Source organism: Pagrus pagrus (genome assembly GCF_965226575.1).
Source record: "Pagrus pagrus genome assembly, chromosome: 22".
In the NCBI taxonomy this organism is placed as follows: Eukaryota; Metazoa; Chordata; class Actinopteri; order Spariformes; family Sparidae; genus Pagrus; species Pagrus pagrus.
In genome coordinates this window covers 10,639,634-10,661,377 of record NC_140204.1, presented here as the reverse complement: position 1 = coordinate 10,661,377, position 21,744 = coordinate 10,639,634, and the positions used below count along the sequence as shown (strand labels likewise).

The 21,744-nt window shown below is 41.9% G+C and overlaps 2 protein-coding genes across 3 annotated transcripts; both read right to left on the bottom strand.

Moving 5' to 3' along the window:
* Window positions 1-634: 634 nt before the first annotated feature.
* On the bottom strand, window positions 635-18,500 carry dvl2 (dishevelled segment polarity protein 2). 2 transcript variants are annotated; one of them, XM_084344353.1, is made up of 15 exons: window positions 17,971-18,500; window positions 11,463-11,532; window positions 8,959-9,113; window positions 6,856-6,965; window positions 6,521-6,650; window positions 6,199-6,289; window positions 6,020-6,089; window positions 5,786-5,925; window positions 5,543-5,619; window positions 5,376-5,443; window positions 5,153-5,290; window positions 4,687-4,818; window positions 2,953-3,129; window positions 2,446-2,670; window positions 635-2,344 (listed from the first exon to the last, which is right to left on the bottom strand). In XM_084344353.1, the coding sequence occupies exons 1-15, from the start codon at window positions 18,129-18,131 to the stop codon at window positions 1,782-1,784; spliced, it is 2,307 nt and encodes a 768-aa protein (XP_084200479.1). In that variant the 5' UTR covers window positions 18,132-18,500; the 3' UTR covers window positions 635-1,781. The 2 variants fall into 2 exon arrangements, with proteins under 2 accessions (XP_084200479.1, XP_084200480.1); XM_084344354.1 differs by having other exon boundaries at window positions 5,153-5,287.
* A 1,666-nt stretch (window positions 18,501-20,166) lies between these two features.
* On the bottom strand, window positions 20,167-21,123 carry LOC311251265 (E3 ubiquitin-protein ligase RNF182; the record flags this gene model as incomplete). The annotated part of the gene is made up of 1 exon (XM_084343642.1): window positions 20,167-21,123. One exon carries the CDS (start codon window positions 21,121-21,123, stop codon window positions 20,485-20,487), a length of 639 nt encoding a protein of 212 aa, XP_084199768.1. The 3' UTR covers window positions 20,167-20,484.
* Window positions 21,124-21,744: the final 621 nt, after the last annotated feature.

Here is a 21,744-nt window from a genome sequence, read left to right as displayed (position 1 = left end):
TGCTTTCAGCCAAAGGTTTCATTTCAATGCATGTAGTAATGTCACTGTAGCAAACATCATGGCTTATTTAAATTGGAGTTGTTGTCATCAGCTTTACTGATTATTGATGAAGCAGTGCTGTAATGTCGAGGTGAAGCTAATTTAAACCGTTTCCTGACGACTGTTGTCTTTAATGCAACTTATTTTTTAAACTAATTGTGTTTTCTATGTAAAATCTGCTAAATCATGTAGCATTTCCCTCTGAAATGTAGAACTATAAAGTGGCATAAGCTTAAAATACTTGCAGACTAGTTCAGTAGAAGTACCACAATACATTAAAACTCCATATGACGATATACTTGATAAATCTGGGACAGACTTTTGGTGCTTTCATGAAGTATTCATCTAAACAGCAGTGAGTCGTGTGCATACGATGGCCCAGTAAGTAGGTCATTGAGCTATCAATTAACTGCAGCCCTTTGGATCATAAGACAAAATATTATGCTAACCAAATACAGATATCTACAGCATATTGAGACCAGCATACAGTATGTTCTCTGTGTGTATAAGACCGTCATAACATGGTTTATTATGTGACAAAGTTCAAAAATTGACTTCTTTTGAATCCCCTCTTAAAATAATCAAAGTCTGCACAGCATGTAAGTATCAAATTTATTCTCAAATACGCAAACAAAGGTGGCGATATGAAATCAAACAATGTGACACTGTCAATGTCATTCTTTTTGAAATGTCAAATCTTCATTTAGCACCTTAATAGTTCGGTTATACATGATTTATATAGGCACTCATACAAAAAATGAAATGGGTGAATAATGCGAGTCAGTAACATAAAAATAAGCATGAGGAGCTGGGGCGTTTGGATCACAGTTACTTAAAGATACACAGCGAATGTAATCAGAAAGTACCGCGTTCAGCGTCTCGTCTTGTCACCTATTAGTACCGTTAAGGCTCTACAGTCCCACACCTCAGAGAGAACTCCTCACAACAAGAGTTATTTGACAACTAGGCCTAGACAGTGATTACTAAACACAAGTTCACCTGACATTTTTGGACCTATTTTCTTTTCACATTACAGCTTGTATTGTTGCATTTACATAGGAGTAGAGTAGATATATACAGAGAAGTTCATTGTCAAACAATGTTGGAACAAGATGAGTTAATTTATGTACCTGGAGTGTGAAAAATGCAAAGAGTAAGGCACTCGTTATACTCCTACGCTGCCGGCGAATCTGGCCTGATGATCCAGATGTGTATACAGGATTGGATCCTTTTCAAGTACACAGTGTACCTGGCACCCTCTAGTGTTAAACTGTGGTCTGTGCGCTTCCTGCATGGTCAGCTCTGACACGAGTAGCTGCTTTGGGATGGTAGTACCCCTCCTAAAATATTAGATTTCTGTTAAGAGGATGTGCTGAGCAGCTCTGATGGGCACTCAAAATACATAACAGAGTTTGCTTTTTGAGAAAAACAGACAAGCTCACTACTGAGACAAGAAAGTAGAGCTAGTCTGGCAATAAAATGAAGAAATAACTGTTAGGTAGTGGATTTGAATGAGAGAAGCTAGACTTTGTAGACAGATAGTCCGACCATATCTCACATTAATTGTCTTCTAATTTTGTGATATTTATCTTTGTCAATGTTAAACCCTGTTCTCACCAAATTTGCAACAAGTGCCCTCAACCCAATAGGCCCTTGTGAGCTCACAAAGCTACCACCAGATCCTCATCGAGACAAGTGGGAACCGTACACTAACTTCACATGAATGGTCACCGATAGGAAAGCTACATGACATCCACAAAGAACTCGCTGGGGTTCCCCATGGCCAGGTGGAACGACTGGCGGGATGCAGTCAGCTCCGGGGGTACAGAGCCGAGATCCCGGGTGGGTGGTGCACCGGGAGGCCCCCCTGGAGTGGAAGAAGGCGGCGGGGGTAGAGCTGGATGCATGGGGCCTGTGGGCATCTGCTGAGCGTGAGGAAGAGCATGAGCGGTTGCCATGGCGGGATGTGGGTGCTGTGGGACCATCATAACCATCATGGGGTTGTAAGGCAGGATGCCCGGAGGGTAGGGAGACATGTGGGGCGGCTGAGGCATGCGGTGATGATGTGAGCGCTGGGAGGAGGCGTGGCTGTGCTCACTGGGGGCGGATGAGCCATGGCCGCGCCTCAGGCTGCTGCGGGTGGAGTATTCTGATTCGCTGCCACTGCCGGAGCGCGAGTCAGCACCTCCACCTTCTCCTCCCCCGCCAGAGGGGGATTTCTCCCCTCCACCCACGGTGCTGCCGGGGCCTTTGGTGCTGCGACGTCGCTCACCCTCGCTTCTCGTCGATCCGCTGCTTCGACTCCCTGAGGGCAGAAAGATGAGACGTGAATAAGTAGTTACTCTAGCTTGAATGAATGAAAGACAGGCAGACAGACAGACAGACAGACAGACAGACGGTACACACCTTCGCTGTGCTGGCTGCCCGTGCTTCCGGGGGCGTAGCTGTAGCTGGTGAGCTCGTGGTATGGAGGTGGCTGGCTGGAGAAGGCATGTGCGGGGTAAGGCTGATAGGGGAAGGTGTGCATCATTGGCCACGGGGAGGCCCCAGGGAGGGGCAGCGGGGCCAAGGTGTCCTGGTCTGAGGCCCCGCTGGAGCCGTCATTGTCATTCAGGGACAGGTTGGCCATGTCTGGGTGGGAGAAGAGTAGAAGGAGTGAATGACTGAATTGTTTGGATGAGATCCTAAACAAGCTGAACAAATGATTCTACTTTTGCAGATACAAAAATCTACAACAGACTCATTACACACGAGCATTTGTATGTTGTTTGCTTCCATAACTAAAAAAGTCACATGTTTGACTCCTGAAATCAATCAGCTCACAGAAGGCATGTGTGCAAATGTGATTAAGCATAACACTCATGCAGCCTGATCCAAGTCAGTCTTTGATGTCAATGTTTTCCAGTCACTCACAGTTCTCGCAGTCGCTTAAATCTCCGAACACGTAGTAACACTGCTCGGAGAAGGTGATCTTGTTGACGGTGTGTCGGATGAAGCCGGCCTTCAGCAGGTTGCTGGCGTACTTTCTGGCTTCGCGGCGGTCCTGGAATCCCTCGATGTGGTGGAAGAGCCACTCCACGACGTCTGAGCCTGGTGGTGGACGCATGACATGCAAGATTAGACAGGAATCCATTTTGTTCCAAAGGAAATCGTTGTGACAAAGATGGCTGTTATACATAATTAAAAACAGTAAAGTAAATGTAAACTCGCTGACTTGCAAGGATTCAATGATGGTGACATGGCGTAAGTGTTGTCTTTTCCTGGTTTTAAAGGCTACGTTACGGTAAAGTGATGTCATTTGGTGACCTTACCTTTGTCATTATATCCACATGACTGGTGACTAACAAAAATCTCATTGTGTTGATAATTTGGAAGAGTACCGAGAGTCATCCCTATAATATCGTCACCATATTAACGTTGAGGTTTCTCAGTCAAAAATACTGTAAAATTAGATTTTGTCATCCTAAAAATGGTCCAGTCAGTTCCAGCTGGCTTAATATCAAACTGGTTACCTTTATATTTGAAGTTTTATTATTAAGGATTATTATTTTCATTATTATTATTATGACAGGTAAAGCAAATAAATGACTGGCTATATCTATCTAAAACCTGGGAAACAGAGTGATGATTATCCTATGATAATAATAATTACCTCTATATAATAATGATAATCATTAATATGATCTGCCCTCTTTCTTTCTGCCTTAAAATAAAAAAAAATTTGTATGTATACATGTCTGTTTATGTGTAATTAAAATATATGTCAAACTGGTTTACATCGGCCCAATCCTTCCATCTATACACACAAAGTAGAGAATACATTCTTTTATCTCAAAAAAACCCCAAACAGGTTGAAAAAAATGAGCAGATTGAGGTCTTAAAATGTGCCTTTGCACATTCATGCGAGTGAAAATATGACTGCAAACAAATGTGACAAATATTCCGGTTTCTAGACGTCCGAGAGCAAATCAGATTTACTTGTAAAAATCCAGGATCACATGAAAAATCTGGAACGCCTCTCAATGATGAAAGCTGAACTTGAAGTAGCTGCATCAAACGCACACAGTGAGTGGCTGTTTAGTGCAGCGTTCCCACAACATTAAAGTACTTTAATTATGTTGTGACAATAAAGAGTGTGAGTGAAGGCTCTGCAGAGTATCTTTAGGAAGAGTTTAGTAGCCTTACTGTTTAAACACACTACAAACTGTAGGCACAAAAATGGCTGTTTATGTGAATTAACACTTCCCTCTGACATTTAAAAAAAAAAGACGGCAAAATGTTATTTACTGCAAGGGGAAAGTGTCATTTTGTTTTTGCCTGTTGATCTGTGACATGCTGTATATTTACTACATGGAGTTGCATTCAATTCATAAACAACATTTTCATTTCAAAAAGCACAAAATGAAAAACATGTAGCTACGAGTAATTACTCCTTGTGATTCAGCTGCAGGTGATTCCAATTTAACACATGTTTCCAGTCAACACAGGCACTCAAGTCTGTACTTTAGGGATTTTTTCCCTCCCACAAGTCACACGGTTTTAATTCTGAGAACATAATGCCTCCCCTGTAAAGTCCTCTGAGACACACAGAGTTCATGAAAGTAATGTACTCTTTTTTTGGTTTTTGTCTCCACTTTGTAGTCTTACCGAGGAAAGCGTTGGGGATGGTGATTTTAAGCCACATGCGGTCCCTGACCTCCAGACCCGACTCTGGCGAGGCCATGGCCTTGGCAACTGATGCCATGTCAGAGTGGAGCGATAAGTTGAAGTCATCGAAACCTGGAGGGAGACAGAAGAGCATTTAAGGAGAGCTGAAGAGGGAGAAGTGTAGACATACAGGGTTAAATGAATGAATGGTGAAATCTGAACTGTGTCCAATCTGGAGGGAAAGGAGTGAGGAGGAGATCAAAGGCAGGAAAGCAGCAGACATCATTTATCACATCACATTAGGATGGCGACAAAGGCAGAAAGACAGATGTGAAAGATGATTCGAGAGCCAGGAGAGAAAGATAGAAGGAGACTGTAACAAGACAATAATGAACCTCATTCAGGCGTTAAATATCTGACTGACAAAGAAACTAGGCACGGTTTAAAAGCTTGAAGAGGCTCTCACGTTCGGTCTCGGTGACGGAGGAAGAGGAGGTGATGGTGCTGAGGGAGGAGCTGCCTGGGAAGGGAGGGTAAGCCCCGGTCATAGCCACAGAGTGGCTCACCCATGCTGCTGGGTCGATGGGTCGGATCGGTTCATCTACTCAGGTGGAGAAAATTAGAAAACTGTTAATAACCCTGATCATCAACATGGGAATAAACAGAACAGCTGGCAGTTGAGAACTTACTGCGAGGCAGAGTGAAGTAGCCCTGAGGAGAAGGGTCCCAGCACTTAGCCACTGTGAGGATGATGGGCCTGGAAAACAAATAATAAATGATCATAATCGTTGTTGACCCCTTGTGTGCAGACAAAACTTGATATAAAATTATCTAAAATGAGAAAACAGCAACTCACCCTGGCTTGTGTACAATCTCCCTAAGCACCCGCACTGCATCATCGTTACTCATGTTCTCAAAGTTGATGTCGTTCACCTTGGAAGGTAATGACAGAAACAATAAGTCAATTGATAGAAAATTAGAAGGGAAGATTTGTTTTAATCATTGAAGCTTGATCAAGCTTTTCAATGCTCAAGATTTGCTTAAATGTAAATGTGTTCCAAAACAATCTATTTACAATTAAGTCGTCGGTCCTCCTCACCTGCAGCAGCATGTCACCAGGTTCGATGCGTCCGTCTGCAGCCACAGCTCCTCCCTTCATGATGGAGCCGATGTAGATGCCTCCATCTCCTCTTTCGTTGCTCTGGCCCACAATGCTGATGCCCAAGAAATTGTATTTCTCTGTGTTGTTGAGATCAGAATAGCATTAATACTACACACACACACACTTGAAACACTGAGGTTTAAAGACGAGCAAACATCAGAGTTTACGGACCCATGTTGAGAGTGACGGTGATGATGTTCAAGGACATGGTGGAGTCTGTCACGCTGCTGAAGGAGGAGGCCTGGAGTCGAAAACCACAGATTTTACGTGAGATGCGCTAACAAAGTCACACTCTCAAAACAAACTCGAAGACACAATTGTAAGGCTGAGAAGATATCGACAGTACGTACCCTCTCCAAACGTGGAGGGCGCTGTTTCCTGCGTCGACGGTGGCGTTTAAGAAGCCTAGAAGCTGTGCTCTGTTCTGTTGCACTGCTGAACCTATACGTGAGAGAGTCAATAAAATGTAAAAGGTCAGAAGAGAAACATTCTGTCACAAAACTTTAATAGGGCTGCTACCAACAAAGATAAAAGGGAAGCTATAATCCTATTTTCCACTCATGTTTATTTCTGGATAGTTCATAATTCATCCTCTATGTTTTAAGTGCAGCATCCAAGACGATTTAAAAGGTCAGTTGCAATCCATCCACCCAAAATCTTTCCGTCTCTCACCTGCTCATGGTGTCGTCGTCCTCAGAGTCGCAGAAGCTGGTGGTTTCCAGCTCGCTGCTCATCACGGTGCTGGAGCTCTCATATCCTGCCAGGTGGCGCTCCAGGCGACTCTGGCCGTTCATACGAGGACCTGGGACACCAGAGAAGATATTCTCCATGAATTTTCATGTTTGCTCAAGTCCATGTTTTCCTTTTTTCCCTAAAGACTGCTAACATTCCTCACTTCAACATTCTTTGATTATATCACTATCTGTCATTGGTTGGATGTTGGCCGTGGGCCAAATCTTGATGACACATCATCATATAAGAGCATTTTTCCATCTGCTTTTTCTCACCGTGTTGCTCCATGCCCTCTCTGTGTCGAGGTCTCTCTCTCCTGAAGGAAACTACAGACTCTGTTTCGGTCTGGTCGTCCAATGTCTCCACACTGCCTGTAGCATTGGGACTGTAACAGAAGGAGCACAGTAAGAATTAGAGCACAACAAGAATTAGAGCACAACCAAATTTCAATAGTTTACTGTTTTAATGTGATCATTTTTCCCAGCTAATGTTTTCCATTTTTAAACTTTGCAGTATTCGGCCCAAACCTGCAATCCCTCACCAGACCTGTACACAACTTTGTTTCACAAATTAATAAGCAACAAGACTTTAATGTGCAACATCAGAGTAGTTTCCCTTAAAAGGAACAAAATAATTTTACTGTATTTATTTTACTTTCAACTTGTGTAAAACTCTCGAGGCCTTTAAAGGCTGTCAAATCATTAAGTATTACCAACGATTACTATCTCAATCAAATGCCCAATTGAGCCTCTATGGGGTTCAGACTTCAGAACCACACACACACACCAACAAATGTTCTGATTACATAGGTAGACAGTGAATGTCTTGTGGTTCATGATGAAAGCAAGATTCTTCATCAGGCAACCACAGAAACTGTATAATTTGAATTACATTTAATTTTCCAGTATGACTAATGGTGTTGATCCAGCTCCAAATACAGCATGGAAAGCGTGGTTCATTCTCCAAACAGCTGAAAACCGCACACTGAGTGAAGTTAAAGAGAAATAGTTTAATCTGAAATTGGATTCAAAGACTAGCGAGCCACCTTCCTGCAGCCGAAAATCAATCAGAGCGCCGCAGCTGTAATGGGAAGACTTACTGACGGACGTGGACTCCATTTGACCCCTAAACCAAACTCACAGAGCTGCAGACACTTCTCAGGGAGCCAAGAAAAGATGGTGAGAAGCTATTAAAATGATAGTTTGTTTTGGACACCACAGGCCCAATTCAAATTACAGTAATGTTTCCTCACATTCAAGTGGGACAGCGTGGATGCTAAAGGATGAAGAAGGACTGAATATTTGTTGTGTTGTGGTTTCACACTCTAAAAAGCTGCCATAACCAGGTTTGTCACTGCAAACTATCCCTTTCACGTTGCACAGATAATTATTACTTAACTCTGCAGTTAAGACAGAGAAAGTCTACAAGCTGGTGAAAACATGGTGGAGCATTTAGCAGCTAAAGGGGTTGTTTTTGGTCAACATTGTCAATATTGGACTTATAATAGGCAACTGTTTGCTAATGCCAAGCTCACATTAATGGATTGTAGCCCTAATGTTTCACCACAGAGTTTGGAGAGATGATTAACAAAAGTCAGCAACAATCTCTATCCGTGAACTGTTAAAGAGCGATCCAAGAGTTTGCCAATGCCTCACAGATGTATGAAAGACGTCATGCAGACTTAGTTTTCTTGTTCTCGTTCTTCTCCTCCTCCTGCTGGAAGATCTTGTAATATGTGAGCCCCTGTCACTGAGAGGTCATGTAGTGTGCAAACCAGTCTTATAGCGAGAACACGTCGATGATCTAACGACTCTGAAAGTCATGTAATGCGACCAAGACATAACACGTTCACTATATGAACTTAACAGGTGATAATAAGTAAGTTAATGTTAATGTTCACAGCACCCAAGAAAATGGATTACTGCAGGTTTAGATATTTTTTTAAAACAAACAAACAAACAAACAAAACAAAGCCCAATTGAACCATGGATAAAGTCAGGTTAATTACATCCCAATACAAAAACTCTGAAGTGAATGCCAAAAAACACACTTAAACCATGAGTAAGAACCGTTTAAAAGTCTTTGTGTATGTTTAATGTATTGAAAGCTTCTCTCAGAACTAGTCATGCTAAAAACAAGGGCGGCTCCAGCTAAGATCAGGTTCGAATGAGCTGTAGTATTCTCTCTATTCTTGTTGTCACCTGATACTGGGAGTGTATGACATATTCAGGAAAAAGGTACAGTACGTACACTACAGCCACGGGAGAAGAACTGCTGTTGAAAAGTGAAATTTGCAGTTTTTTGAGAAGGTTATTGGCTTCATGATGCCCCTAAATATATATTACTGTAAATCAAATTAGAGGTTGTGCTGTGCTTACTGGAAGGAGGGCGGTCTGGAGTCCCCGATGCCCCCGGTCCTCTCTGCAGGTGGCGGTGGGAGGGGCGGAGGAGGGGGCGAAGGCTGGGTCGTCGTCTCCACAGGGGGGACCACTGCCACCGGAGGCTCTGCTGCTGGAGTGTCTGAGGATACCAACTGAAAGATAAACAGACAAATTAGGAGAAGGAAACAGAGAGGTAATAAAAAAAAATGTGCAGAGTGGAGAGAATTTGGCACAGAACAAGCGATACAAATTGGTGAGAAGGTAGGGAGAAGAGAGGGTGAGAAAATGAGAGGCATGAAAGGGGAGGAGGAGAAACGGGTAAGATGTCAATTACTTTGACACACAAACACTGTAGTCTATTCAGATGGACGTCTCAAGGGCATACTGAAACACTATCCTACACTTAACCCGTCTCTCTTCATTATACAACAAAAATGCCCACACACACACACAGAGGTAACGCACATCGACAATTAGGATGAATGCCATACAGCATCCAATTACGTGAACCCTTGGAACATACTCAGGACGGGAATAAGATGTACTTAAAATGGGCGTCGAAGGCTGAAATGCGAGAATAAAAATGGTCTTATAATGCTGGAAATACTCAGAATCCATGTATTTTAACATCAGAGCACTTTGTTTCAGTGCTTTTAGAAGCTTGGTTAAGGCCTGGCTAGATTAAAGCATTTTCCAGGCTTTTAAGATTTTGAACAAACAAAAGTGACAACCTTTGCATTCCCCGTCAAAACAATGCAGGCAAATGGAGTCCATCAGCCTGTACAGACCGACGTTCGCCCTCTTTTCTGAGTCACTCCCTCCCCTCTAATAGCTATGAAACACTCGTCTTCTGGGATCCCTCCATCCGTCCTGGCCTGCAGATCACATATCAGTCCCTCTGGTCTCTGAGCTTTGTTCCCCCTCTTTTAATGCCTCTCCTCGTTCTTATGCACTTAACAGATGCTTCGGCTTCAAACCTGCTTATCTGGGCCCGGGCCCCATGTTTTGTCTCTATTCAAATGTAACCTGCAGGGTGGGGTGCAACAACTGGGCCTTCTCCTCCAGAAATGGAAAGTATGAAAACTGTACCTGGCAGCTCACTGTACTGTAACCGCTAACAAGCTGTGCTGCTTGCAGATCACAAGCTTGAGTGTCGATCAACACAATGAAAGAAACATCTGCCTTCCTCATGCTTTGGTCAGAAAAATGAAAAGCCCTTTTTGCCCCCTCATGTTGCATCATCCATTAAAAAAAAATATATATATTATAACATGCAGATTTTTTTGATTATGTCATTTATCTGCAGACGTGTGAGACTGGGTGACTTTCAAATAGCATAAACAGCAAAACTGCCCATGCAGTCTAAACTCTAGTCTTTAAAGACTTGCTTTTTCTCATATCAAGCACGAAAAGTCAAGATTTATAAGAACACTGGCAAGATTTTTCTTTTTGTCTGGTTATTTTGCTTCTTTAAGAAACTTTAGTGTCCAAAATTAACATTTTCACACATCGGCCGAATTGACTGGTAGATGAAAAGATCTACTTTAAGTTAAGATAAATGTAAAAAACAACAACAACAACAACACACCCTGCTGTTTTATACAACGCTTAAACTTACACTTTGGACTGTAACTGACTGACTGATTAAAATTAAAAAAAATGATAATTGGTATAAAAGAGAACCTACCAAACTAACAAAATTAAAAAAGGTATGGATGTAATATGGGAAAACTCTGATGGGGGAAACTTTCTCGTGATGCTTCACTGCAACCAATGAGAATGGATGAAACTATGGATAATGTGAATATTACAGCAGGAGAGTAAAAAATGTGTAACACACTTGTGCCCATTTCTTTTTGCTTTTCCTCTCTGAAATATCTTCAAATGTTATGTGGAAAAAAAATTACAAAACAAGACTAGCCTCAATAAAATCTTATATCTTAAATATGTAGTAGATTTAATGGATGCAAAGCTGAACAGTTTAATAGTCTTGCTAAACTACCAGTATGTGTTATTGGTCATAGTGACTCAGACTGTGGTTAAAGCTCTGAGAAGATTTTTTCTCACAGATCTTGTGAGTCTGTTTCCTTCTGTTTAACCTGGCTGGACAGTTCGCGTGCTTTAGTTTCCCCACTCAATCAAGGAGATTTTTTCCAACACACCAAAGCTTAGACTTGAAAAGTATCGGCTTCAAGTCTATGATGCGTCAGTATGATATACAATTATACAAAGCCAACAACTCTAATATTACATTTAATTACTTTATTTTACTGCTGCTCGTTAGACAAGATGATTAGTCTGAGGGAGGTCTGGGGGAAAAGGAAAGTGGTTTCTGAGAACAGCCTCTGGCTGATGATTTTTTTGGCTGACTTTTGAGATAAAAGTTAAGTCTGAACAAAGCAAAAGCCTCAGTGGGAGATATTGAAATAGGTCATTTATGGAATTAGAGGAATGGTCGCCAGTCACTCCCACTCTGAGCCGACAGATTCACTATCTCTTACCCATGACACCACTCTGCCGTTGAAACATGGCAACTTGGCACTGTCGTCGGAAATCTCTTCCTTCACCACCCTGAAAAACAGAGAGACAAAGTGAGCTTCAGGAGGTATAAATTGTCCTGCCTTCATAACAATATGGCATGGTATGTGGATGGTATAGCAGAGCAGAGGACTGAGGGCTGAACACAACACCGAGGCTTTAGCCTAATCATAAAGAACAAAGTTAAACTGGCGGGGGATTAAAGAGTTTACATTGCTCACACATTATACTAAATATATTAGGCCATTACAACAACATGGCTGAACTAAATCAGACGCTTGGCCTCATTTTCAAATGCTCCTAAAATATGTTTTGACAAGCTGTTTGCCATATCCCTTTAACATGTGTTACCATGTGTTCAATGGATCAGTCTGTGGCGAACACGGCTGACTGAAGTGGCTCCAGTCGAACAAGACTTCAGCTTGTATCACATCAACACAACAGCTGTAAATAAATTCCCCTCAGATTTAACACTGATTTCACCAGAAAATCATGCAAAAGTGAGATTTAAAGAGCCAATTGTCAAATAATATGTAACCCATTTGATTTTAGACTATGTATGCAGAGATGTCCTCATTGGAGACCTTTAATATAGACTAGTGTTTCTGAGTCTGATACAATACTTGTTGTTTAGTGTTCATTGGGGCAGCTGTGGCTAAGGAGGTGGAGAGAGTCATCCAGTAATCAGAAGGTCGCTGGTTTGATTCTCTGGCTGCATGTAGAAGTATCCTTGAGCAAGATACTGAACCCCACGTTGGTCCTGATGAGCAGGTCAGCACCTTGCATGGCGGCCTCTGCCATCAGTGTATGAGTGAGTGAATGTGACACGTGTTGTACAGCACTTTGAGCGGTCAGTAGACGGGAAAAGAAGTATAGAAAAGCAAGTCCATTTACCAATAAATATCCATCTGGCAGATTTAACAATTTAACAACTGCAGATTCTCTGACACACCTCATTTTTCACAAGCTGCATCATCCAAACACATGGGGTCCTGGTTCAAAACTATTTAAAAATGAGAATCTACTATCTGGATGTTCTGTGAAATGATAACGTCAGCGTTGCCGACTTCTGTGTCTGAACTCTTTACGACAGTAAAGGCCCTGACACACCAAACTGACATCAAAGAACAAGCAGCATTGAAGGCAGACTGTTGAGTTGCCTAACTTCTCTTGTGTCTTCGCCAAAAAGCTGCACTTGAACAATGAACATATCCAAACGACTAACGACCTACAAGCTCGTACATGCTGCCGACATACAAACCGTAGTTATGATTAAGCAGCATTTTTTTTAAATCGCTCTCTCTAATATAGCCCCTTCTAATCAAGAATATGTCTGATAACAAGGTGCAAATGGCACTGGCGAGGAGGCGGAGGGGAAAATTAAGGAGAAACCACGCTAAATAAAGAGCCAGATGCTCACCGACGGCCCCAACAATGGCTTTTAGGACCGGGGGGAAAATAAAAACATCCGTACCGTATGCGATAAGTGAACTACATTGGGATGGGAATATTGTATCAGATCCATCCCAAATCCATTAAAACATCCAACTGAATCCACAGAATGGACAAAATCCTCTTTCAGGGTTTATGTAATTTTAAATCACCATCATGGTATACACCATAGTCCATATAACACTATGTCACCCACATCCACTGCTGGCTTTTCAGCATTTGTTGACAATATTTCCCATAATATGTTTCGTATTTAAATGTTATCTTTTTTGCTTAAAGGGATTTTATCCTTCTTGACTTCAATTTCACTGCGTGGGATTCATTTGGTTCAAATCATGTTAATTTGACTTTGCATTGCTGTAACCGGTTTAACCGACTGTTACAAGCAACTATTCAATCATTCAGCTTCAATTTTCTGCATCTTTTCAGCACTGATAAAGTGAAATTAAATCACTGGGATTACAGTCTGGTTGTCTAATGTTATTACCAAAATATCATCCAAGCCATGAAGCTGTGAATTAGCACGGTACATATCTAAGAAAAGAACAGCTAACCTTAATTTGCTTACTCCGGTACGTGACAGACACTATAGAATATCTTCTGTCACAGCAGTAAGCTGACACACACACAGACACACACTCTCATACTGGTTTTGTGCCTTGTTGCAAATTACACAACCAGGTCAACTTAATATGCATGTAAATCCAATACACACAACAACAATATCCTCTCAGTTAACAGCCACAGCGAGAGCCCACGTCCACAGAGCTCCTGAAAGGCAACACATCCGCCTGGCCATTCTTCCCTCCTCCGTACTCTTCCTCCATGTTTGTCAGAAAGGCAAACATTCGGCCTCAGCTGTGTGATTTCGCCCCCCAGCAGCCTCCCACTATGTTATTACAGTAGTTCACTAGGACAGGGGCTGGGTACAAGTGCTACACAGAGGACACTTGACTGCTCCGACCCCTCCAGAAAGTTTTCTTTTTCCAGCTTCATCTGCCAGTGTGCCTCCTCCTATGTGTGTCAGACTCGGTCAGGCTCCACTGGGCTTTCGTAAGCAGCTGCTGAGAGCTGGTTTTGTGGCTGAGTGTTAGCATACGGCCAGATTGTTGTGGGCACTGCTGGGGAACTGTTGGAGGAAGACTTAAGCTTCCGACAGCCGTGTTTGTGGCTTCTGAATGTTAGCTAACAAATGACCTTTTCCTCAGTCTGATTGATTTAACTTTGCGAGAAAAACTGCAACGAAACAGCAGATGAACAGATGCAGCATTCTTCTCCAGAGAGCTTAATTGTCTTCATTCCTCGGCCCTCCAAACAAACAAGTGACCACAGACGAGAGTTATTTCACACACACTCTAAAATGCCGGGAATAATGCACAAACAACCCTGAATATGCTGCGTCCTGTTGGATTTAACACAACCTGAAGGTTTTCACCCCCGCTTCCCTTTCTCCCGATCCCTTGCTGCTATTAAATTCCTCAAACCCGACACAGCATCTCCTTTCTAACAATTAATCTTACTTATACAGCTCCCTGATCCCCTTACCAGCAGATGCACACACAGAGGAATATCTAATAACTCTGAGCCAACACCACCCGACTCTTTCTCCCCTTTCTTCTCCCCGTGGAAACCCCAGACACCCAGCACATGGCCCCCGTCCAGGCCCAGGTTTCCAGCACCGGCCCTGGCCTGCCCTGCTCCACGGATCTCCCCCACTGCCACACACACAGCTCTGGCCGACAGCTGGCCTCGTACCAGGGCAAATGAAAACACACACTATTACACACACTCTTCTCCTGGGTCGGAGAGAGGGGGAAACAACGTCCCTGCTATGATTGGACAGCTGACTCGGAGCTATGTTTGAAATTTTTCATGTGAACTCAGTTGGAGATATTCAAATGAGATATTTTGACGGCAGTCTGCACAATTGAAGTTAAGAACTGAGTATTTTTTCTGTCATGCTCTCTTTGAAAGACTTCCTATGTTCTGCTGAGTGAGTTTGGAGTGGGTGGCTCTTCTGAGATGAGGACTTTTAGCCTTTGGAAAAACATTGTGTGCTCACTCACAAACGAGGGTCTACAAGCCATCAAACCCCATCCGACTGAACGGGGATAAGCTCTTGAGGTTGGTGTGGTAAAGCTAGTCAAGATAAAATAAGTAACAGAGACCATCAGAGTGTAAAAAGACAGGCTCTACAGATATTACTGTGCCCATAAAAAGTGCAGATAATTGCTTTTCACAGTTATTAGGTACACACACGTGGTTGACAGCTTATTAGCTACACCTAGCTAAAACTAATGCAGTCGAATACAAGAGTCCTTCATAACGTCCTCCCTTCATGAAGGTTATAATGTTGAGTTTTTGTTGACACTAATTTAGAGGTTTTCATTTGGCTGTAGGATCACTCTGGAGGAAGTAGTTTGTGGTGTATTGGGATTAACTAGACAGGCAATCTATTAAAACAACGTTGGAGCATGAACAACTTGTCAAGTAACCAATCAGTTCAACAAAAGAAATTATAATCTGACATTATTTTGAGAGTTTTGAGAAAATCAATTGTTTGTTTGTTCTTTTAAAAATGCTTAAAACGTCCCTGTTTCCAGCTTCTCACATTTGGATTTGCTGCTTTTCTCTGTTTTATATTATTATGAAAATAATATATTTGGGTTTTGGACAGCTGGTTGGAAAAAGCCAGACTTCTGAAGGCGTCACTTTGGGCTCTGGGTAATGGACATTTTTCGGCATTTTTCTGACTGGGTTTTTGTGGCTGGGACAGCATTTTCGAAAACAGCAATATATTGTTTCACTTCCTCTTGTGATTGATACACTGGCGCCAAATATCAGTATCTTTATTAAAACTTGCAAACATGCCGCCGCTTTAAACAGATTTCCCCTGAAAATTGGATTTAGTACTTGAAGCCACTACCTCACAAATCCTTGTTTTGTAAACTTAATTTACACAGACTGAAACTATTTTAGTGAGCCCAAGTTGTATCCTTTATTTATTTTAACTCCAGAGCTGTGTTGCCTTCTGGCAGTTCAGAGTTTTGTAATGATGGCACACATGGACAAGTTGCAGTAGTGTGTGTGTTTAAGAGGCACTAACTACGACTCTATGCACTTTTTATTAGTGTTTTATCTCAGTTCATGTCAAATCTGGTGAAACTAACAGCACAATGCTGTGAATAAATACATAACTCTTGCACTTTGCCTTTATTAGGGGTACTTAGTAAAACGGATTGTGATGTATAGATAGATGATTGCCTTGCAATGCATTGGTTATTGCAGAATTTCATGGAAACGTGACATGAACCATACTGTAAGTTACACTGCATTTCCAACCATTACCATCTTTTTAGACCAAATGCTTAATCAAGGAAATAATCATTAGAATAACCTGGAATTAAAATAATCCTAATTTTCAGCACTAAAGAATATCTCTGTGTGATCAGAGTGGACACGTATACACAATCAAATTAATCTACAAAGGAATCTGGTTATAAGATCACTGAATAATACTCAGTCTAGACTCTAGAGATGTCCTCTTCAGATCTTATTTTCATTATTACCTGTTTAGTTTTGTTGTAAAATGGTGAATAACTGAGTCTGCAAACTGTTAGAAATATGACTGAAGCCAGATACAAGTTCGCAGAAGCCAAAAGTGACATCATAACATTGCTGACATAGTCTCACCAAGAATCATTTATTAAAGTGATATAAAGTGATAAAAGGCAAGCAGCTCATCTAATCTGAAAAACTTTATTTTTACCTGACAAATGAATAAAATGCTTAAAATGTCAATAGACACATTTTTGCAGATATACTGACTCATTACTAGACTATTTATTTCAACAACCAAACACCAGACGTTGATTGTTTTTGAGGGCCACAGATGTTCAAAAACAATAAAACCTCTCTACAAGTTAGTTATTGATGTTGCAGCTATTAATATTCAAATGATCTGCATCTGAGGGGACTGTCCGGCCTCTGCCAGCTCTGTCACAGCTAATGAAAAGCCGTCTCATCCATTTCATTTCAGCGTTTGAGTTGATATTGCAGCTCCCTTGGCACAGGCGGCGAGGGTGCCATCCAAAGAGGAAAAGAGGCAAATGGCCCGGCCTTAATACTCATCCAAGACTACAATGCATTTAACAGAAGCCCTGAGGGTCTCGCTGGGTGAATAAACCACAAACATGCATTCCTCTGCAGGAAAATGCACAGCAGCACCACTGAGAAAAAAAAAAAAAAAAAAGATTAATTGATAGAGGAGAGGAGACAGCTCTTTCTGGAGGAGTGGGTTGGGAGAAAGGGGAGAGGAAGCCAGGGGGAATGAAAGGATGGCTGGCAGGCCAAAGTGTTAAAGAGGGGAGACAAAACCCTGGCTTCAGTCCCGAAAGAAAGAAAAGGCGAGGATTTCACAAGATGATGGACTGAAGGAGGGAGGGAGGGATGAGGATTAGGGTAAAGAAAAGCAGCAGGGACAGGGAATGCCTCCCATTGTAATGATGATGTTTTCTGAGAAATGTCCCAGCCTACATACCCTCAGTATTTATAGAGCCACTTGGATATTCATCACAGGTCATTATAACTTTGCACTTTCTCATTTGGGATGTGTTGTTTGAATGGCTGGCTTCATTTAAGTGCATTACACCCCTTTGCTAGAAGTTATTCCCTGTACAAATAAACGACAGCTGGTCACAAGATAGGATTGCATGACTTTCTGACACGCATACATGCATGAATTTCATTAAATAATGCTTTTAATAACTACCTTCTCGTTCCTGGCCTGAACTTGTGCTAAGTCAATGCTCCTCCTCTCAGAAGATAATGGCACATTAATGGGATTTTTGTTTTCTTTCTCCAACGTTTTGTCACAACATTTTAGTTACTTTGTAGTTGTTTTTTTTTACTCTTACAACTTTAAGCAGCTGTAATCACCCCGCATTTTGCATATGCAAGCCACACAGCTCCTCTCTGCTGAAGGAGGAAAGGGAAAAAAGAAAAATCACAGCAGCTCACCCGAAGTCCTGGTCCATAGACTTGAAGAAGAATTTGTAGTTTGGCTTGTTCAGGACCTGTTTAAAATCCAGCAAAGTGATGTTTTCGGCAGCAATGGGTATCTTCACCAAATACGGCGTCTCCTCTTCGTCGATGTGATAAATTATTTTGGTTTCCGCCATGTCTACGGTTGCTTTTAGTCTTTCCCCCCCCTCCCTCAAAGCTGGAAGTCAAGCCACAAGAAACACACTATGAGGCGAGGTAGCGTTAACTTTGTTAGGTAGTTGAGCTAGCGGCGGAGCTAGCTAGGTGGCTAACGAGACGGCAGAGGTGAAACGATGATGGCCACTGAGATTTTCAGTCCGAGCCAGAGGACGTAAAGCGGGTTAACCCTGCTCAAAAAAGCTCGCTCTCTCCGACTTTAGGCGGCTAAAAACTCGCATTCCCCCCTGTTACCGAGGGGCGAAAGACGACGGACACGCCACATTCACACGACCTAACTACCAACAACTTTTCCCCCAACAAAAACATACAGGGGAGGGGGGTCTGAAAACTTTTCACCACTTTTTGCGAGCCAACGCGGCGTGTGACGTAAACACGTACCCCCTCTTTTTTTTTTTTTTACGTACGTGCTCTCCCAACCGCCGTCCACCCCCCCCCCCCCCCTGCATTTTTATTATAGACTATTTACAGAAACACAACTTTTATAAAGGTTTTTCATTAGGAAAATACTTTTATGTGTTTTTTATATAATGGTAGAAAAAGTGCATCACTTTAAGAAAAATACTAAAAGCCCTCCTTTTCAAATTGTATTTATAAAAAGTAAAATAAAAGTGATTGTCACCTTACTGATTTAACAATTTTGGTTTGTTTTTCTCTTAATTTGTGCAATAGAACATAATAAAACAAACAAATTAAATAGACAAAGGTGAAATAAAATACAGACAATAATACAAAACTGGTGCAGATTTGTTTTTGTTTATTGATATTTCATACATGTTTTTCTTTCACCTGTATCTGTTTAATTCGTCGAATTTGTTTTATTATGTTCTTTCTAAAAGAAAAAAACATTAACAGTTGTTAAATCAATAATCAATAGGGTAACAATGACAGAAAAATGCATTATTTTACTTACTCAGAATGTATATGCATATGAAAATGTGCAGTGCTAGTCCACAAAAGTCATACTTGAGTAAAAGTAAGATCTCGTGTTAAGATATTACTTTGGTAAAAGTGAGAGTCACCCACATGAATAGTCCTTGAGTAAAAGTCTTTAAAACATCTGATATGAAATGTACTCAAGTACAAACAGTACAGGTAAAAGAAAATTATGCATATACTGTATTTAAATGTATGTATACTGTATATTCTGGGTTGACTGATCCAATATTCAGCATTTTGCTGATTATAGGAATCAGTGTTTTTTTTAAAATCTGATTGCCTTTAAATAAATTAATTTGAAAAGTGCTACTTTGGTTCTGATGCAGCCTGCAATCTGCAAAGTAACATGTAGCAAAATGTATCGATAAAATGCGAATAAAAATGCAGCAATAAAGCACATGTACTTTGAAATTATACTTAAATACAGTACTAACTTAAATGTAGTTACATTCCATCACTGACAATGTGTTTTTTATGTCAAGATGGGTCCTTTATTGTTATCTGTCTTAAATAGAAGCTCTCTATCAAATTAAATTAATTAATTATCAATTATTACTACAGAAGAGCACTCAATACATTTTCACTGCTGTAGTTGTCATTAAATTGTACAGTTGTACTCATAGTGTCAGCTCTACAATGAGCTGCAGCGGTTATCTGATTGTGAGCGACTTCAACTCATGAACCAGATTAAATAGATTAATCCATCACCATTAACAAGAACCAAAAGAGGAAACACATTAAGGAAGCCTTGCAATCACTTTAGCATCATTATACTAGTAAATGGCATCATTAAGGCCAATAAATTATTCAATCTGGCCTCCTGCATCCTCTCAGGCGGTTACATCATCACAGCCTGCAAAGTTATCCAAGTGAGACGCCATTGTTTTAAATGAGGACTCCTGGAGGTAACTGAATCCCTCACTGTAGGATGAGGAAATTAAATTCTTCATCATACAATTTGTTTACAACAATCCAGGAGACAGTGTGAATGTGCCGTGTAAGCCAGCTTTATTCAATTTATACATTGGCAGGACAGTCGGAGACAGCTTTATCAAACCTTGGGGAAGAAAGCACGTGTAGTTTTAAACCATTTTATTCACATTCAATTCCTCCATTTCCAGATAAACCACTAGAGGGAACTCTTCATCAGTCTATGATTGATGAACAAGCAACAAATATACAGTGAGTAAAGATTGGGGACTTTCTACAAAATCAAAAGGAGAGTCAAAAATATCTGGATAAAAATATAATTGAAAAACATTTTTCAGTTTTATATTCTCTAAAATGTGTCAACCTACTTTCTACAGTGCGTTCCTGTAGCCTATATCGTGACTTTATATCTGCTACACAAAAAAAGATAAAACATGCTTCCTATTAAAACTTCCTGTTCAAGAAATGTGGCCCAAACACCACCCCGACCACGCAGGTGATCACAAACAGCACCCAGAAGATGACAGCCAGCAGCTGCACACAGACCAGCGTGTTCTTGCTCTGCTGTATGACCTCCTCTTCCCCCACCAGGCCTGGCGCCATGCCGTACAGCCTGTCCGGGTGCATCTGCTGCACCCGCAGGCTCACGGTGGGCAGGATGATGAAGCGAGTGTCCCTGCTGTCCCCCTCCAGGGAGAGCACCACTCTCTGGGTGACCGTGGCCAGGCGGGTCGGCAGGCGGAAGGCCCCTGGGGGCAGCCTGGCCAGGATGCGGGAGTTGCAGGGTAAGGAGAGGGCGTCGCCGGCCTCCACAGGGGTGAGGTGGCGGCACAGGGGGCAGGGGATGGCTGGAGGGCTGTGAGGGTCGGGGGGCTCGCAGGGGCAGAGCTGGATCCTCTGGAGGCACTCGGTACAAAAGACATGCAGGCACTCCAGCATCCGGGGGCATTTGTTGTACTGGTTGTACTCCTGGTAGCAGATGGGACACTCTACATCCATGGGCTCCCCAGGGGTGGTGCAGGGGCCAGGTGCTGCTGCAGCTGGATCTCCCGGATAGGGAGCTGGCACAACTTCCCCTGTCATGGCTTGGGAGCTCAGTGACGGCAAGATGCAACTTGTGGATGAATATTTAACAGAAGACGGTAAAATCTGTGAAGAGAAAACAACTTTATGTCTACTTCTTTGGACTAAGAGAACTCAAGAGACTTTTTAAATGCCACGTTCTCCTCTCCTGCTGCTTTGTTTCTTCTAGGTTTTATGAACAGATTCCAGACCCCATGAGTCATCGCATTCATCCATTTAACCACTCATCCACGTCTAACCAGTCCCCCCCCCACCTACTCACAATGACCTAGAGTCCATGAAGTGTGTGCTGGTGTGCACGCTCGGAGCATGTCCAGGAAGTTTGGAAATGGATAACAAGAGAAACAACAAAATTAAGCAACAAGTCTTTGTAATGATTCTTACTGCTCATGAGTGTGCGCACGTCCATCTTTCTCCACTCAGATTTCCATTTAAAGGGGCAGCTGATTATCAGTCAGCGTATCAAACCAGTAGTATTTCTGTGGCTCTGGAGGAGCTTTATGTAGTATGAGAACATATCGTCGACGTAAGCTTGTGTTACAAATTGACAACATGGAGCTTGTTTTAACAAAACTCACTATTGAATCATGGGAAATGTAGTATCAGCTGGTAGCTTAAAGG

What these genes read in the sequence shown, in the direction of transcription:
- dvl2 (XM_084344353.1), bottom strand. Translation starts at nt 18,131, where the DNA reads ATGGCGGAAACCAAAATAATTTATCACATCGACGAAGAGGAGACGCCG. An exon ending in TCTATGGACCAGGACTTCGG is followed by an intron (nt 11,533 to 17,970) that starts GTGAGCTGCTGT and finishes TCTGTTTTTCAG; the next exon opens with GGTGGTGAAGGAAGAGATTT. An exon ending in GCCCTCCACGTTTGGAGAGG is followed by an intron (nt 6,090 to 6,198) that starts GTACGTACTGTC and finishes TTTCGACTCCAG; the next exon opens with GCCTCCTCCTTCAGCAGCGT.